Here is a 20,240-nt window from a genome sequence, read left to right as displayed (position 1 = left end):
TGCATTTGCCAACAGTACCCTGTACAAAGTGTGTGATATTTTTTTGTGTATTATCAAGAATGTTCTAATTACAGCTGGAGCTTTATTTTCTAAACTGCAAAGAGGACAAGCTGTTGATTGGAATCTGAAATATGAAGAAACATTTTTAAATATTCCCATCAGGAAAGAATAATTGGAGAAGAAAGAAGTACTAAAACAAAAAATACACAAGTGAAAACATATTGCAAAGAAATTACAGATGCCTAATTTATGCCATGTAAGTTGATTTTTATGGTGTTTTGTCAGTATAAAGAATCAAGGACAAAAGTATTCCATTAAACACCATTTAATCAATCATTCTTGCGATCACTGTTCTATTCGTTGTTTGTCACCTAATTTTTTTTTGGGAGGGGGGGTGTTGGGCCCGCCGACAGGCAGCAGTCATTTATTGTCTTGTTTACGGGTAAACACATGGGGAGGTTAATGTTCTTTTTTGCAGTGGACGTCTCGTGCTTAAGGAATCAATTTGACTGGACAGCCCTTACAAATTGCATAAAGAGACAAAGTTGTCCTTGGAGTGTGCGCCGCCATTGATTGATGGCTCCACGGGCTCACGCCGTAAATCCCTCGCAGAGGGGGGTTGTGGGGGGGAGACGAATCGGTTGTGCTATTTGTTTAGCGCTCTTATCTTCCCTTCTGCTCAGAAGCTAAACGGAAAACATTAATTCAAAAACAAAAAAGCTAATTCCCAACCTTTTGCACGTGTGATGTTGGGACACTTTATATGGAAATTTGATGTGAGAATTAAATGAATTACAATAAAATGTGGCGCTGAAGTAAACATTTTCTTTACAGCTCTGCCATATGGGTGGCTAAGTAACGGCCAGTCATCCCTGAGGAGCCCACACAGTCGTGTTGAAAGCAACCCCACTTGTCGGTGATGATACATACATTCACGAGCCTTTGGAAAAAAAGGAACCTACTGCTACTAAAATTATGAAATCACCAGACTTGGAGGACGTTCATTCAGTTGTTTTTTTAAAAGGCAGATAACCAGCATGACACAAAAAAATTTACAAAAGGTGGACTTTCTGGCTTTGAAAAATACTATCCATCCATCCATCCATTTTCTACCGCTTATTCCCCAAATACTAAAAGAAAAAAATAGTGGCAGTCATTAACAAGTTCATTCTTAGATTAAAAAAAAATATAGAATCTCTTAATTCTGAGGAAGAAATTAAGGAATCACCATGCGAATGTTAATTTTCCACATCAGAATAAATCTGTTCATTAGTCTGCAGTTAAAAAGGAGCGGTCACACCTTGGAGAGGTGTTGCACCAGGTGGATTTACATGAATCATGGCTCCAACACAGAGGAAACAATGGCGAGGATTATCAAACATCTTCAATATGGTAAATCATCACGGAATGTTTCAAAAGATGTTGATTGTTCACAGTCAGCTGTGTCCAAAATCTGGGCTAACTACAAACAAGATTGAAAGGTTGTAAAAGGCAAGCATACTGGTAAACCACAGAAAACCTCAAAGCCTCGAGACAGAACACTTAAAGCAATATGTCTTGAAAACAGAAAATGCACAACAAAACAAATTACTGTATGAACAAACAGGCGGAAACTGGAGTCGCAGTATGTGACCAAACTGTAAGAAACTGCCTAAAGGAAATGGCGAGCTTTCCCCTTAATGTAACTGAACGTGGCGCACCACCGCGGTAAATTCATGGCCGCAACACCTTTTTTTTTTTTTTTTTTACACGAAACCAAATTAAAGTAAGATAACTTATTGTAGGCTCCAGAAGAAATCACAAAGTCTGACGCTATTTTTAACATTTATTCCCAATCGTATGATAACAACTGGCCCAATTCCATCTGGTTTTACCTACCGTGCAAACACCTTTGTTGCCGAGCTTCCCCGGACACACAACACTTCCTCATTCTCTGCCAATCCACTTTCAGGTATGTTTGATCAGAAACAACAAGAACATAAAACATCACCTGCAGATCGTTATATTATAAATGGACATATATTTAACCTATTATGTGTGCACTGTGATGCACCGAAAACTCGGCCACCGAAAAAAGACTTTGACCACCGGAACAGCGCTGCCGAAACCGGATATAAAAAAGATGCAGGTGATTATCTGGAGCATGTCTGCGATGTGGACGTAACTTTAATATATCCCACATACAGAGGTGGGTAGTAATGCGCTTTACTTATTACTCTGTTACATTTACACTGTTATAATCTATTAAATAAGGCTTGCAAATACGTATCCATTTGTCAGCAAGCCTTCTTCCGGCAGGCACTGTCACATGACTCTGTTTCACCTATCCAATGTAAGCATTAGTGACATTTGATTCCATTTCATCAATCAAACGGAGCCTGGCAGTCACATGACTCTGTTTGACCAATCCAACATTAACAAGTGACGCTTCACTCCATCCTGGGAAAATAACAAGCCGGTGGTGAGGGAATGTTTACATACGCCAAACAAGCACAAAGTACAGATTTAGAAGCTGAAATAGGTTAGTATGGAAACCTACTTGTTGAATAAGTGTCAGCATGTTCCCAAAGAAGACATTTTAAATACTTGACATGACAACAGCACAACTGGTAAACACTCAGCAGACAGTTCCTAAAACAACTGACTGAAAAAGCCATCTTTGTGTATGTCTTTGATGATCTGAATAATGTCATTTAAACACATTAAAACATTACCAACAACACCAAATAGCAGTGGAAATGTGTACTTATCTGTGAGATCCAAAGCTTGAAAGTTACTAGCGCTAGCTTTTTAGCATGTAGTATTTTCTTCTTCTACTGTAAATACATATCCACATAGCTAACAAACAGAAATGACCAGAATCGTTCCATAGTGTAAACTGCGCATGGCCAACAGTCATATTAGATACAAGAGCATGGAAACTACCTACATGTAGGTGGGAAATACTGAATTATTTGACAAATCAGACTAATTGAGTACATAGAAACTGACTGACTGAAAACAAAATCTTCAATGATCACTTTGTCGACAGGATGTTTGGGAAAGATAATGCATCTTGCCATAGAGCAGAAACTGAGAAAACCTCTCTTAGAAAAAGATAGCAATTAGTCAGGATATAAATCCAATTGAAAATCTGTGGTGGAAATTAAAGAGCATGGTCCATGACAAGACTCCAACCTGCAAAGCTGATCTGACAACAGTAATCAGAGAAAGTTGGAACAAGATTGATGAAGAGTAAGTACTGTTTGCCACTCATTAAGTCCATGTCGCTGAGACTGCAAGCTGTTTAAAAGCCAGAGGTGGTGCAACAAAGTACTAGTGGTGTATTGTAGTGTTGTTTTTTTCATGATTCCATGTTTCACCTTAGTATTGAGTGCTTCCATATGTTTTAACTCTGCCTGATCCAAAAATTTAATTGTTACCACAATTTATATTCTTGATTTATTTTAGCATTTCTTGTCTTTTACATTCTCCAATACTCGAGATTCCATAATTTTTTTCAGGGGTTGCAGAACATTTCTACTTGAAGAAGTAAGGATGGTTTTTTTTTGATAAATAAAAAATAAGTAATTATTGTTTTACATTCAGTGTGGATTGGGGTGTGGTCTACAAAAAAAACTCTCTTTTAACAGGAAGAATAGCATCAGTGGTACCATGACAAGCCTGGATCGCCTACTTCAGTGAGGTGTAATATCGGTGGACCATGTCCTGTCGCATCAATTCCATTTCACAGCCGTAGGGGGAGCCCTAAAAGCCAATTACAGCGTTCATCGTGTAAATCTAAAGCAATACACGCCCAGGCTGCATGGCAATGGCGGCGTATGCGTGTAAAAATTTAAAATAAAAATAAAACAGGCACCATTGTGCATATCACGGCCCACTAGCTGACAACAAAAGCAGATTATGTGTTCTATTTGAGGGGATATTAAGATGTAACACGCCACCGCACGGCCCCAGAAAGGCCCGCCATAAAAAGCCGACGGCAAGCTGCTGAGACTGAGACTCTGCACCGTTTAGCTGCACTCAGGGACTGATTATGAGAACGGCTAAGGGCCTTTACCTGGAAAGTCACTTTCACGTGGCACTCGGCCGTTTGTTAGCATGTCTCATTAAGCCTCGCCGAAGGGGGAAATGATGCGCTCTTTGGGTGAAGGTTAGACTCCCAAAAAGCCAGACGGATGACAGCGGTGCCACAACAAGGCCGTTTTGTGTTGCTGCTTCATTAAGCCGTAATCTGAAATAGAAGCAAAAACATTGGTGGCTCGCTGATGGTCACTTTTGAAAAGGCAGAAAAAGAAAAAGCAGAATGAGCATTTTTTTTTTGTCTGAGATAATTATAAAGCTGTTTGTGGTAAATAAGCCAAAAGGCCTGCACTCTAAGTATGAGAATAATTAAAAGATGCCCAGAGCTGGATGCACATCACTGTAGGGGAGGGGCTGCCTAACACACAGACAATTTGGAAACTGCTACTGCGCTTTTTTGTAGAACATTGCAAATACGTGAAAAAATTTAGATTAGAGCGGAAACTTCAGAATGTCACCAATAGCTTTAAACACAATTAGTAAGTCAAAGGTAATTTTGTTAGTGAGTTGTTCTGTGAATCATTTTTGTATAAATTATAGTGCTAGTTCATCGGTTTGTTCATTAGTTAGTCTATTTGATAATTACTTTTTCATGTGTTCTTTATTCGGTTAGCATGACAATTTGTTATTTATTGTGTTAGTCTGCTTGTTTGCAGTAAGTCAGTCAGTTTTTGAGTAGTTTGTTCTGTTTGTCCATTTGTTGGTGCATCTGTTAGTCTGTTTGTTAGCCGTTCCTTTGTCCAATAATTATTCTGTTTTTGTTCATTAATCATCGAGTTAGTTATTATGCTCGTCCAGTCGTCGTCGGATTTCTAACTCAGATAATTCACACCACCCCTGAGTTCGTTTCAAAGATGGCTGCTCTGGATGTAAAGTTTTTAGCACTTCTGATTAGTTTTTTGTCGCAGTAATCAGCCCTAAATAATGTATTGTTGTCCGTTTATAAATGATAATGTCACTGTTGTGTAAACTACATTTATTTCATGTGGTATACACGCAGTGCGTTGCTAGCAATAGTGTCTGTTTTCTCTTCATCCACCGTGTTTGAAGGTTGTTGAAGGAGTGCATATTTTCCTATAAGTTATTTGTATTCAGACGAGGCAAGCGCAAAAATATATTTCGTAGATGTGGCTATCTTAATTTCCGAGATCTTAACTGAAACGCTCTCGACTCGACTGACGCCATTCCCAGCTCCGATTTACCAATTCCCAGGTAAATGGAATGCAGCATAATACTGCTATCATGGTAGAAGCTGCAAAACAATTAAACGAAATGTATGGTCTGAGGAGACAAAAATAAGGAAAAGGGAGGCTACCCGGATAAAAGGACAGTCAAGGATCAACATTGCCCCGCTGGCGTGAGCTCAAAGACGAGGAGGGAATTTTGACCTGATACTGCCTTGGTTCTGTTCCTGCTGGACTAGTAAGTAACTTCCGATGCTCAAATCAAAATGATGGCTATCAGAAATGTGTGTGATAGCAATAAATAGCCACCAGCTTGATAATTTGCAGTTCCACACTGACACAAACAAAGAAAAAGAAAGAAAAAACAGTGCAATGACTGATCGAATAATTTGATCAGAAAAAATCATTGATTTGTAATTTGTTTCTTCTGTGATTCGTTTAGTGAGAAAAATGATCAAACCCAGACCAAATGGAGTGCCCGGAACTTAAAATATGTGGACAGTATTTCTGCATGCCTGCTGCAAAGGACTGCGGTGTTGTGTGGCAAACAACAGAGGTTGAAGATGAAGAGCGACAGAACAAAATAAAACAACGAGGGAGATAGACAGGAAGAAAACGGCAGAAACTATCAGAAGTTTGGGATCATTTCAAACTAAAAAGACAACATTTTGCAATGCTTGGACTGTCAGAAGGAGCTGGCATATCATAATACGTTGATGCAGCACATGAACGAGAAAAACCCCCACATTTGCACAGCAGCAAACCAGCAGAAACAAGGTAAATGCTTATTTTTGCCATTTCCGCCATTTCCGCCATTTTATAAGTTTGACTTTTACTACGAATGTTTTATTCAAACATGTGAGGACATGTTAGCATCTACAGTTTGTATGGTAGTGCTTACGAATTGCAAAACATTTGTCTTTAGCTAAACTCAAACAAAACTGAAATTAAGTTAACAGAAGCAAAAAGAAAGTGATATCAGACACCTTGAGACCCTCCCTCTGAAAATGAATATTCCAGTTAGAAATCTAGACAAAATAATGTACTGGGACGTCAATAACAGCAGTTTTTTACCTCCAAAAACATTTCCAAAATTAAGAAAAATAGCATCTAATGCAGACTTAGGAAGAATAATCTTTTGTCTCCAGCAGGTTAGACTACTGTGATGGTCTTCTCACTGGGCTCTCTAAACCAACTGTAAAGCAGCTGCACTACATCCAAAACGCTGCTGCTCGAGTCCTGACTAGAACCAGCAAAAACTATCATTTTAGTCCAGTGCTCGGGTCTCTGCACTGGCTTCTCATTTCTCAGAAAATATTTTTTTATGCTCTAGAGCCAAAGTACACCTCTGTAGGGCTGGACAATTAATCAAATGAAATTAATAGCCTTGGTGTAATTTTAGAGTAGTGTTTTGGGGGCTCTGAAGACTGGATGCACTGATAGACTCAATCAAAAAGGTGGAGTTCTATGGGTGCTTTTTATCTTGACTTTTATCGTTTTCACCATGAATGGCAGGTTATTGTGATAGTCCATATCACCCATCCCTACTGGCCAGGTGTGGCCTGTGGGACTTGAATTTGACACCTGTGGTCTAAATGCCTTAAATTACCATTACAGTAATAACAGGAAACTAACAATATTGCTTTTCAACCATTTCAATTCATTCAGTATTTTCTGTGTAATTCTAATTCAGTAACAACAAGTTGTAAGCACGAAAATCTTGCAAGTGCAAAAATTCTGAACCAAAGAGGTTGTGCACAGACAACATATCTTTGTGTGGACACCCAGCCCCTGTTTTCCAGGCAAGTAAGTTTCTTTCCACCAGAACCTGCTCTGTTTTCAGGTCAACTCTGTAGTGCTGTGCAAGTTGGTTTACACTTCCATCATCTGTGCAACATTTCCTTGTTTGCAAGTTGCCTGCTAGCTTTTTCATGCAACAACACTGTCTTTATTTGTTTGGGCCATCTCATGCTGACTAAAGATGACTGAAGCTTTCTTACACTTCCACTTTCAACCATTTAGATGGTATTACTAATTATAAAACAGTGCCAAAAAGTTGTGAGCGAAAAGATCTTGCAAGTGCATCACAGGAACCTCCTGGGGGCTATGCTCCCCTTCTTCAAACCATAAATAAATAAATGAAAACAATAAAACAAAAAAAAATTATTACGAAGAGAAGACATTTATTTTCGGAAAATAATGAGTCCGGTTGTGCTTATTCATCCCCAACACACTCATAGGCCGGCCGTCCTGAACTCAACAATGTTGAGACAGCCACTTGAAACAGCGACTAAACTACCAAACTAAAGCTCGCAAGAACAATCCATACACCCACAACACATCTCACCTGCCTGTGTTGTTGTGACGACATCATCGATGTTACAGTGATCTACAAACAATGGTCGCAGCTTGAGGCTCACCTTTTTATTTTACAGCCTCGGGTCGCCTCTTTACTGCTCGAGCTGAGAACAACAGCACAGCACACTTCCTCCCTTCACAATAATAGTGCAGTGTGCCACATCCGGTCTGCCTGCACAAACAAAATAAAGGTTTCAAAAAAGTACTTTACATAATGTACTTAAAGCACTTATTGATACATTTACACAATTATTATGCTTTGACCTAAAATCCTGGTCAAAAGATGTAGTGCACCAATAAAGGTGAGGATTTTTGCATTTACTAACAAACATTTTATACAACTTTATTTGACACAAAAATCACACATTCTGATAGTAAAATAAATGTAAAAGGTAAAAAACTGTCACAGGTTGTAACACATGGCATGCCTTATTTTGAGTTTATTGTTAGTTCCTGCCCTGTGCTTTTATTTTGGGGGCTTCTCTGTTTTAAGGGTTTTCCAGTGGCCGCTTCACTTTTGTCCCGGAGCACTTCCACGCACCTGTTTGCTGTTGGCAATCAGGACTATTTAAGTTGAGCCGTTTGCTACCTTCGTTGTCGGGACTTCCAGAAGATGTCGGACAGTCCTCAACTGAAAACACTTGGTTTTTTTCTGTGCATATGACAACTGAAAGTATATTATTGTCACTCTTTGATTTCAACTGAATTACCTCACAATTATTTTCATATCTTATTTGCCTTCTTGTAATTTTATGGATAGGTAAATAATTTTAAATTGTCTTGCAAACAAATTGCACTCACAAAATAAACTAGCCTCGTCTTGCCTAAAATCCATCCATTGTGCAGCTCACAAGATCGTCATGTCCTCCGCAACATTTAAGGCTCCAACGAAAAGAAAGTTGTCAAAAACCTTTGAGTCTCCAACTAGGAAGTGACCAACTGGTCTCCCTGTCACATTTAAATATAAACATATTCCTTCCCTGAATTTGTTGTTGGAGGGTGTCCAGCACTCTGTTTACTTATGACATGTTTTAGACAAATACTTGTGACATCTTTTGTGATCTTAGTGATCAGTGGCCTTGTGGTTCCCTGAGACTGGAAGGTCGTGAGTTGAAACCCCAGCCGAGTCATGCCAAAGACTACAAAAATGGGACCCATTGCCTCGCTGCTTGGCACTCAGCATCAAGGGTTGGAATTGGGGGTTAAATCACCAAATGATTCCCGAGCGCGGCACACACTGCTGCTCACTGCTCCCCTCACCTCCCAGGGGGTGAACAAGGGAATGGGTCAAATACAGAGGACACAATCGTTAACTTTAACTTAATGTGGTAAAATACTCCTGGCTTATTCTGGCATCGTGACCAACTGACAACGTTCATAGAGAAGAATGACACACCCAATTTATATTCTGCTGATATGGCAATGTCGCAATGTGTCACGTCACCAAATGAACAGACTAATAAACTGACTGCAGTAACTATTGACCAGACTAACCGAATAAGTAACTAAAAAAGGGATTAAGTAACAAACTAGTGATCATAAATGGTAATAAGGATAACCGCAGTAAAACTTAGTATTACCGTTCTAAAATAAATTATCGAAAAACCCTGATTGATAACTGCATTTTGATAAACTCACAGACGGACTGGCGCCAGCTCGCGAGCTTAAATGCCATTAACGTCTTTCCCCATTCAGAAACGACGTACTGTAATGTACGCCAATCTAAACCTACTGTATAAAAACACATTGCTCTCCGAGCAACTCGTACATTCAATTGAGCACATTGAAACTACAAGCTGTGCTCTCTTAGCATGAGTGATCGAGGATTACAAGACAGAGGTGTTTTTACGGTGCGGTTTAAGACCACTGAACACAGTTGGGCGCCACACAACACCCACTAGAAATTATACTAACAGATTTTACTTGTTAAGCACTTTGCATTATATCTTAAAGTACTACAGTACAAACCAATATTTAAAACAATGACCTATTAAAACTGATCAAATACAAAGACTAAAACACTATCATTGAAGCGTAAGAAACACAAAATACCGTATTTTCCGTACTATAAGGCGCACTTAAAATCCTTTTTCCCCCTCAAAACTCGACAGTGCGCCTTATAACCCGGTGTGCCTAATGTAAGGAATAAGTTTGGTTGAGTTTACCCACCTCGAAGCAGTTTTATTTGGTACATGGTGTAATGATAAGTGTGACCAGTAGATGGCAGTCAAACATAGGAGATAATTGTAGGCTGCACCATTTGATGTGCTTCAACATACAAGTATTATTATGGTGTGTGTATAAGGTAAGACATTATTTGGCGTTTTGTTTCACAATATTATGCAAAAGCAACTTTTCTTTCCTTCTGGTACCTGCTGATCTGTATTTTTGATCCGCATGAATCCTGAAAAATTGCGCGCGTCCGCCTTTGTAGTCCGTGTCGTAGTCGTAGTTGATAAGCTTCTTCTTTTTCTCTCTCTTCTTATGTGACATTCATACTCCGCTGTTGCCATTTTCTAATATAAAGTAGCATAACATTCTTACTTATATCTGTCAGTAAACTCGCCATGAAAACGCTATAACATACAGGTGTAGTGAGTTTACATTATTCACCCAAGGAACTTTAGTTATTAGCGAGTTCCGGTCGGACGCTTTTTCACGGGACACGTTTCCTGTGTTGTTGTTTCCAGATGAGGAGATGCTGCTCCATTATTGATTTAAAGGCCTACTGAAACCCACTACTACCGACCACGCAGTCTGATAGTTTATATATCAATGATGAAATCTTAACATTGCAACACATGCCAATACGGCCGGGTTAACTTATAAAGTGACATTTAAAATTTCCCGGGAAATATCCGGCTGAAACGTCGCGGTATGATGACGTATGCGCGTGACGAAGGCAGTTGAACGCGTCATCTTGGAATAGGTCCCTCCCAATTTAAACAGCTCTGTTTTAATCGCTAATTTCCACAGTATTCAGGACATCTGTGTTGGTGAATCTTTTGGAAATTTGTTCAATTAACAATGGAGACTGCAAAAAAGAGAGTTGTAGGGAAGCGGTGTGTTGCTGCTGGATGTAGCAACACAAACCAAAACACAACCGGTGTTTCATTGTTTCTTTTCCCAAAAGATGGCGGCCAAGCTTTACTATGGAACAAAGAAGTCAAGCGAACACGGTTGGATTGGACGACACATACGAAGTACAGTGTATTATGCAGCGAACATTTCGAAAGATCATGTTTCGAAGAGGGTCCCTTGCGAATGGCAGAAATGGGAATCAGCACTCGTCGACTCGTGCTGAAGAAAGGTGCGAAGCCAACTATTTTCGATAGACCACGGACAAGTCCGGAGCACCCGACCCCCTCCACAAGCGGACAGACTGGGCACATGAGGTCTGCATTTGCCAAAAGGGAAAGGAAGAGGGTAAGAATCTTGATATCCAGTTTTCATAGTCAGACTACACTGTTCCAATATCCATTTCTTTGTTCTCAATTGTTGAAACCCCCCCACCTCCACACCCCGGATTGTAAATAATGTAAATAATTCAATGTGATTATCTTGTGTGATGACTGTATTATGATGATAGTATATATATGATAGTATATATCTGTATCATGAATCAATTTAAGTGGACCCCGACTTAAACAAGTTGAAAAACTTATTGGGGTGGTACCATTTAGTGGTCAATTGTACGGAATATGTACTTCACTGTGCAACCTACTAATAAAAGTCTCAATCAATCAACCAAAACTAACACACACAGTCATAGACTACTCCAGTGGTTCTCAACCTTTTTTCAGTGATTTTCCCCTGTGAACATTTTTTTAATTCAAGTACCCCCTAATCAGAGCAAAGCATTTTTGGTTGAAAAAAAGAAAAAAAATACAGCACTATGTCATCAGTTTCTGATTTATTAAATTGTATAACAGTGCAAGATATTGCTAATTTGTAGTGGTCTTTCTTGAACTATTTGGAAAAAAAGATATAAAAATAACTAAAAACTTGTTGAAAAATAAACAAGTGATTCAATTATAAATAATATTTTGTACACATAGAAGTAATCATCAACTTAAAGTGCCCTCTTTGGGGATTGTAATAGAGATCCATCTGGATTCATGAACTTAATTCTAAACATTTATTTTGTTGAAGTATTATTCAATAAATATATTTATAAAGGATTTTTGAATTGTTGCTATTTTTATAATATTTAAAAAAAAATCTCTCGTACCCCTTGGCATACCTTCAAGTATCCCCAAGGGTATGCGTACCCCCATTTGAGAACCACTGGACTACTCCATGAACAATGAAATAAATTAACAATAAAATAGTCTACATATAATTATTGCTTCAAGTTCTAGTCAAGTTCTTCTGCAGTATAAAGTATCGTACATTTACTGACATTACTGTCAATAGTGTCAATACTGTCAATAGATTACAATAGACAATAATATAAAGTATTGTACATTTGTACATTTACAGACAATAGATCAGATCATGGACAGTACGACTACGGCATCAGTGGCGGATGCGGTGGATGAACCAATGGCAATGGCACTAGATTTGCCTGATGAGGAGGGCGATCAAGATCAGGTTCGATTTGTTTTCCTAATCAATGTTCAAATGGATTACAGTTCAAGCCCAATCCAAAAGTATTCATAATTAATGTAAATGAGGTATCCATATTACATGTAGCTGTTTCTCCATTTCCAGGGAAATACAAGAGAACAAGGATGCCAGACGGACTGGGTACCGATTGGGACAGCACCAACAGCAATGACCAGTAGCAAGAGCACCCAAACAGGGAAAATACATCATAGATCAAAGGGTATGTCTATTTCGGTGACGAACATGATTCTGCACATCACAGTACACATTGCACGCTGCCTGTGCAGAGTAGAGTAGACAGATAAATTAGGTGATTCAAAGACAATAATTATTATGTGATTCTAGTTTAATTTTAACAGATTATATAAAACAACTTGTGCTTGATTTTATTGCTAGGACACCAGGTGACCCCAGATATCCTCGAGAGGGTTAGAGCTCGGCCGGCCAGGGTTAGTGAAGTCCCATTGTCAAGTGTAGCAGCTCCATCTGACAGCCCCGAGATGCAGACTAACATAGCAGCTCCAGGTGTGTCTGGAATGCAAGCCAAGCTACGACCACCTCCTGCATTGTTTGATGAAGGACCAGCATCAAGTCCCACTGCGCCTTTTGTTGGTGGTTCTTCCGATGACAGCTATGTGCCGAGTGAGTCAACGACATCGGATCCGTGTCAATCTGACGGGTCGCCAGATCGCCCATGTACTCACCAGATGCATGAAGAGGGCTGCCACAAGGAACCGAAGTACATCATCTTTGAGTCGTGCCTCCAGAGTCTCGTCAAGTGGTGTCACTGTCCAGTCTGTGGCAGCCAGGACATAAGCCCTTCTTGGGATTCGAACGGTACACAGCTGACCATGACTCTTCAATGTGCATCATGTGACCAGAGGAGTAGTTGGAGCAGCCAGCCAAACATTGGCCCTTATGCCGCGGGCAACATCCTGCTGTCTGCTGGCATCCTCTTCGCTGGGGCATCTTCTGGCAAGGTGTTGCAAGTGCTGAACAGCATCGGAGTGGTCACGTATGTGAAGAGGACATTTTTCAACCACCAGGAGCTCATCCTGCAGCCAGCCATCAAAAAGGTGTGGGAGGAACAGCAACGGACGCACCTCACCATGCTGCAGGTGGAAGGCCGACCCCTCGTCCTTGGTGGTGATGGGCGAGCAGACAGTCCGGGACACAGCGCCAAGTTCGGTACCTACACCACAATGGAGCTTGTGGCCAATGTGGTTCTCGACCTTCAGGTTGTACAGGTACGACCATATAATCTCACTAAAACACTAGTAACACAATAAGCAGATAAGGGATTTTCCAGAATTATCCTAGTAAATTTGTCTAATAACATTAACCATTTCAATGTATACTAAGCCCCTTTTTCATTTTTTTCTTTGCTCATTCCTTTTCTGTTATATATATTTCAGAGCAACGAATGTCTTGGCAGCTACCATATGGAGATGGAAGGACTGAAGAGGATGGTGGAACTGCTGATCAGCTGGGACCTGGATGTCGGGGTGCTGGTGACAGACAGACACAGACAGATCGCTAAATGGATTCGTGAAAACATGCCCAATACACGGCACTGCTATGACATCTGGCATGTTGCAAAATGTTAGTTGGATTATTTGTATGCATGACAAGTTGTGAAGTAGTGTGTACATATCAGTGATCAGATGAATGCGATATTGTATTTAATCCACAAATTTCTGTTTTTTTCTGTTTGTAGCCATCGGAAAGAAACTGAAGGCCATCGCCAAGCATAAGGACTGTGAAGACCTGAAGCCCTGGGTGCAAAGTATAATCAACCACCTCTACTGGGCAGCAGTGTCTACACCGCCTGGAGAGGGGGAACTTCTGGTTGCCAAGTGGAAGTCTGTGGAGCGACACATTCAGAACATCCACAAGGACCATGGCGACCTCTTCCCAATTTGTACTCATGGACAACTGCAACGGCAAAAGAAATGGCTCAAACAAAGTGAGTAGGCAAATAAGTTGCCCGAAAGCAGTGAGGGACTAGCAGTATTTTCCTGCACATCTTTTGAAAGTCAAAAAATTCAGATAAACTTGTAAGTAAATAACCAGTTTAAGTTGACTGGAACATTTTTGTAGAAACGTTGTTCTATTTTAAATTTATGTTTAGGTTCACGCTCAGCAGTGAAACTGGAGGAGGTGGTCAACAACAAGTCCCTGCTAAAAGATATCGCCATGCTGTCGGGTGAACACCAGACTTCCAAGGTGGAGGCGTTCCATAGCCTTATCATACAGGTGAGAATTAGACTGATCGCCTGTAGGTGGTGTCGGTGGTTACCACCTGCCACTAGGACTTTGGTGGCCAGGGAGCAAAATACTAGAGCATACTAAATGAAGCCTTGATACAGTCAGTGTAAGCAAGAGAATGTTGGAGGTCCAACATAGTGGCTGGCATCTTGGTGAGAAAGATTGCAAACAATTCTGGCGTGGTGTTAACATTGAAAACAAAACAGCTTCATTATTGCAGGAGATCAAGCTTTAATAGCTGACTATTAACAGTTTAATACACAAACATTTGTATTCAAATTTACAAACAATTTATAAATTTACACACACATTGTATGGACGCATGACTGAATAAAGTGTCTTTTATCTTATACAGTTCGCACCGAAAATGTATGTCTTCTCATACATCGGAATGCTGTGCAGGTATGTTTCCACACTAATCTAAGTGTCACTAGTGTGTGCCATACTTTAGTACTAATTATTACATTATTCTGTTACCACACCTAGGAACCTGCTTGCTGGGCTGCACTGGAACGAAAATTCGAGCCGCCCTATAGCCACTACACAAGCGGGTGCTGAGCGCTATGCAGTACGCTACCCGAAGTATAAAGCAGGGGGCCATGTGGTCAAGAAAATCGCGACAGAGCCAACATACCGTAAGTGTAGAGGACACAAAACATGTAAACACTTGACACTTTGTATCATGATAATAATACTGTCAAGTTTCACTCTCCATGAGTATATTGTGTTGTGAGCAGGAACATGTACAATTGTATTTTGCAGGCTACGTAGATGACTTGATCAGGGAGGTTGTTGCTGGCTGCAGACAGACCCCTGACGAGAGAACACCACTCAGCGTCACTGTGGATGTGCCTCCCTTCCTCTGCGATGAACTGGAGAAGCCAGACAAGGAGGAAGCCATCGCCAAGCACAGGAGTCGCTTCGGTAAGTGTGAAATGCCCTCCCGGTAACAGTTAGAGATGCTACCTCAGTAGAAGCATTTAAGTCCCATCTTAAAACTCATTTGTATACTCTAGCCTTTAAATAGACCCCCTTTTTAGACCAGTTGATCTGCCGTTTCTTTTCTTTTCTCCTCTGCCCCCCCCCCACGTGGAGGGGTTATTCCGGTGACCATGGATAAAGTGCTGGCTGTCCAGAGTTGGGACCCGGGGTATACCGCTCGCCTGTGCATCGGTTGGGGACATCTGCGCTGCTGACCCGTCTCCGCTCGGGGTGGCCTCCTGCTGGCTCCACTGGACCCTCACTAATATGTTAGACCCACTCGACATCCATTGCTTTCGGTCTCCCCTAGAGGGGGGGGGTTACCCACATATGCGGTCCTCTCCAAGGTTTCTCATAGTCATTCACATCGACGTCCTACTGGGGTGAGTTTTCCTTGCCCGTGTGTGGGCTCTGTACCGAGGATGTCGTTGTGGCTTGTACAGCCCTTTGAGACATTTGTGATTTAGTGCTATATAAATAAACATTGATTGATTGACTGATTGATTGATTGATTGATTTTATTGATTAAGTACAGTGGCCATGTAGATTCTGTTGCAGTCACTGCACGTCTTGGAACCCCGTGTAGTCCATCGATGGGAATGTTGTCCTAATCTTATGTACTACACAAGCTGGTAGTACCACCCTTATGTCCTTTCCCAGATATCCCCAGCAGAAGCGGACAAACTGTCGATAGGCTGTGTGTCGTCTCCGCCTGCAAGTAGCAAATGATGGCAGCTGTTATTATCCGGACATGGATACACAGTGACTCACTGTTCTCTGAGATTCAAAAGACATTGTCATGCATTCTATTCATTTGTCATTTACTGTTGCAGTAAATTGTAAATATTGTTGACATCTACGGTCCATCTATGTAATACTTCTATGATATATAATGTCATGTGCATTGTAGCACAGTACATTTCACAGAATAAGAATAAGATAAGAAAGTGCTCATTCTGACTTATCTTCCAAAGGTTGATAGAATAAAGAATTATTTAAACTTATTAGTGCCTCACTCATTTTGCTGTTGCTGCAGCATGCCATATTGCTGTTTGTAGGCGTTATACGCTGTCTGCAGCACCCATTCATCCAGACACACAGATGGAAAGCCATGGTGGTCTATGATGCACGTCTTCACCCCCTCCTCCTCCATCGTTCTGGTCACTGCCTCTATTTCACTACAGCAGACACACTCAGCCACTGTCTCCATGTTCACACAGTTTTGACATGTACACCTGGAAATAGAAATGTTCATAATATTTGTAAATCAATTCATATTATTGACACCTGCAATCTGCAAACATGTGGAATAATTAATATTATCATTGTCTTGTTGTGGATCTTATTAATCTGCATGCATATTTTTAGTATTGCCGGTATATGGAGCTGTGGCCCATAGAAATAATGGGTAATTAATTAGGTTTGACATTGTGTCAATGATAGATACTTAGTGTATAGATAGGCCTGGGGTGTAAGTTGTAACACTAACAGTAACAGTGCAAGACTAGGCCACAAACTAAAACTAGTCTATAAATAAATAACATATTACCATTCTGTATTCTCAAGGCGATCTATGTCGTGTGCTCCTCCAGCATCAATAGCAGCAGCGTCCTCCTGACCGTCTTCATCAGCGTCGGGTTCAAAGCGATATGGCTCTATCCCTCTCACAGCTTCTTCCCTATCTGAATCGCTTCCACTCCCCACTAGTCCTTCACTTGCACTTTCCTCATCCACAAATCTTTCATCCTCGCTCAAATTAATGGAGAAATCGTCGCTATCTCGGTCAGAATCGCTCTCAGATCTGGCGGCCATCATTGCAAACAATAGGGAGCTTTGCGGATATGTTCAATTGTCCACGTCACGCTACTTCCGGTAGGGGCAAGGCTTTTTTTTGTCAGATACCAAAAGTTGCTATCTTTATCGTCGTTTTTCTATTCTAAATCCTTTCAGCAAAAATATGGCAATATCGCGAAATGATCAAGTATGACACATAGAATAGATCTGCTATCCCCGTTTAAATAAAAAAATTTCATTTCAGTAGGCCTTTAAGTAAAGTCTGAATGTCATTAAAACAGTTAGCTCCTACTTTTGACACTTCTTCCACTCCCGTCCTTGCACGCTACACCGCTACAACAAAGATGACGGGGAGAAGACGCTGCCGAAGGTGAGCCACGTAAATAGGACCGCCCACAAAACGGCGCATCCTGAAACTACTGTCAGAAAACGGCTTGAAGATCCATCCATCCATTTTCTACCGCTTGTCCCTTTTGGGGCGGCGGGGGGTACTGGAGCCTATCTCATCTGCATTCGGGCGGAAGGCGGGGTACACCCTGGACAAGTTGCTACCTCATCACAGGGGGCGGCTTGAAGATGATCTGTAAAATAATCTATGCAACATTTTGACCAAAGAAACACCATTACATGTTATGTAGACCACAAGGAAGTGTCGTACATTCAGAAAAAAAAAATAGTATGACTCCTTTAATGCGCCCTATAATCCGGTGAGCTTTATATATGAAAAAAGATTAAAAATAGACCATTCATCGGCAGTGCGCCTTATAATCCGGTGCGCCCTATGGTCCAGAAAATACGCTAGTTGTTTTTTCTAAGAGTGTGTCTATTTTAGTTACTGAAAAAAAAAATACTATTCAAAATATTTTAGTGTGTGTATAAGTAGTTCTTGAGCACATTCAACAATACCGCAATTATAATGATAATCGTGATAATTTTGGTCACAATAACGGTGATATATTTTCATATTGTTACATCCCTATAATGAACCAACAGACAAACAAGCCCTGTAGTTGTACCATATGAAGAGTTAAAAGGGATGCTGACACACAAATTAATCCGATTTTCTCCATCTACTGTAAGGAGGAAACTACTTGTAATTTCAAGCACTTTAAAGCCCTTTAGGCCCTTTTCAAGCCCTTTAAAATGCATGTTTCAAGCAATTTTAAGAAATTCCAACACCAGTGGGAACCTTGAATCAAAGCATACAAAAAATAAATTAAGACCTGAGTGGCAGTCAAGAGAATTTGTGCTTAAAACATCAACTGTAGGTGTACTGCCTGCAAAATGGAGAGCATAAATCATTGACACGCCCCCCCTGGACATGCTTTCAGGATGTCCTGAAGGGAGTGGAGGGAAGAAAAAAAGATGATGTGCGTCTCAAAGGCAAATAAAAAAAAGCACTCAATGAAGGCAGGAGGTAAAAATAAATAAAATTGCCTCGCCAGCAAGGCCGAAATCTATTTAATCATTGAATAAGGACAGTGGGCAAAAAAAATAAGATGTAGCATCGTATTATGCCACTAAAACGCCCCCTTGTCAAGTCCCGCACACTTATATGGCAGACTGTACATTTTCCTTACAACTCATCTCAGGTCGTAACTCTGCCCAAAAATTAGCACTCCTTATGGGGAAAAAAATGAAAATATATTAAAAAAAAAACCATCACATTTAAATTGTACTGAATGTATGTATGTATTATATTAAATAGCAATGTAGAGCAGCATAAATTGATAAGATTCTCTGTACGTACAGTATTTTTACTGCTCATTGTTGCTAAGCAGAAATTGCTTACCAAATTACGATAGAAAAAAATGTCCAATCACATGTACTTTTCCATTTCCTTGGCAAAAACCAGGAAAACTACACATTGTCTAAACTTTTTTTTTATAAATGATCTTTCCTTATTGGACAACCTGTGCCCAACCACACAGCAGAGAAAGGATAGGGAGATTAGACAAAGTCAGACACAATGAAACTAACTAAACTAAAATATATTTTAGCTCCTTCGACAAGGAAAAATCAGAGAACTTGTTCTTGGCAGATTTGACATGTGTCTCAAAGCCTGATTTAGAAAAAAAAGACAGGTCATGTGTTTACTGTTTCCCAGGCAACAACCAAGAAAAAATACTAAATCACAGAGACTATTGAGTTGATGCAATTCAGTTATAACTTAATGGTAACACTGCTGCTCGCTAGCTACCATGTTTGAGTTATTGTGTAGAGATATGGGGAAACAACTACAAAAGTAAGCTTCATTCCCTAAAGGTGTTACAAAAAAGATCAGTTAGGATAATACATGTTGGATATAGAGAACAGACAAACCCTTTATTTATTGAATACAAAATATTGAAATTCAACGACTTGGTGCATTTGCAAACAGCTAAAATTATGTACAAAGCAAAGTATAACTGCAACCTAAGAACGTCCAACAATTATTCTCAGGAAAAAGGAGAAATATAACCTTATAGGAAAATCTAATTTAAAACATTTGTATGCTCGTACAACACTTAATACCTTTATCATATCAATATGTGGAATTAAATTATGGAATGGATTAAGCAAGGATATCAAACAAAGCACCAATTTGATTGACTTTAAGAGACTGTTCAAACTACAAGTGTTCACCAAGTACAAAGAAGAACAATTGTGACACACATCTTGAAACTTTTTAAAAAGTTAGATAATCCTATTAATTTCCTAGGTGAACTATAAATTACATAACTATTTATATATGAGAACTGTGAATATTGTGTATATGGGTATATATCTATAATTTATTTATGTATTTAATCATTGTTTACTTATTGTATATTAATTTATTTACTAATGTATGTAGTCACTGTTCTTTTGCAAATAGAGAACAAACAAATGTAATAAAACAGCTATGGTATGAAAAGGGGTAGGATTAAATAAGCTCTGCTTCTTCCTACTCCTTTTCGGACATGCTGTAAAGAAACAACTGGA

At 39.9% G+C, this 20,240-nt stretch overlaps 2 protein-coding genes across 2 annotated transcripts; one reads left to right on the top strand and one right to left on the bottom strand.

The window, feature by feature from the left end:
• The first annotated feature begins 10,743 nt into the window (after positions 1-10,743).
• On the top strand, positions 10,744-15,983 carry LOC133662181 (uncharacterized). The gene is made up of 11 exons (XM_062065940.1): positions 10,744-10,828; positions 10,897-11,051; positions 12,108-12,218; positions 12,339-12,453; positions 12,630-13,480; positions 13,649-13,835; positions 13,951-14,199; positions 14,365-14,489; positions 14,857-14,903; positions 14,988-15,136; positions 15,264-15,983. The coding sequence occupies exons 1-11, from the start codon at positions 10,759-10,761 to the stop codon at positions 15,449-15,451; spliced, it is 2,247 nt and encodes a 748-aa protein (XP_061921924.1). The 5' UTR covers positions 10,744-10,758; the 3' UTR covers positions 15,452-15,983.
• Positions 15,134-17,483, bottom strand: LOC133662182 (uncharacterized). The gene is made up of 3 exons (XM_062065941.1): positions 17,032-17,483; positions 16,499-16,717; positions 15,134-16,194 (listed from the first exon to the last, which is right to left on the bottom strand). The coding sequence occupies exons 1-3, from the start codon at positions 17,295-17,297 to the stop codon at positions 16,041-16,043; spliced, it is 639 nt and encodes a 212-aa protein (XP_061921925.1). The 5' UTR covers positions 17,298-17,483; the 3' UTR covers positions 15,134-16,040.
• Positions 17,484-20,240: the final 2,757 nt, after the last annotated feature.

The sequence above is a fragment of the Entelurus aequoreus genome, linkage group LG12 (genome assembly GCF_033978785.1).
Source record: "Entelurus aequoreus isolate RoL-2023_Sb linkage group LG12, RoL_Eaeq_v1.1, whole genome shotgun sequence".
NCBI classification, from domain to species: Eukaryota; Metazoa; Chordata; class Actinopteri; order Syngnathiformes; family Syngnathidae; genus Entelurus; species Entelurus aequoreus.
The sequence above is the reverse complement of the archived record's forward strand: the minus strand, read 5'-3'. Positions and strand labels throughout refer to the sequence as shown.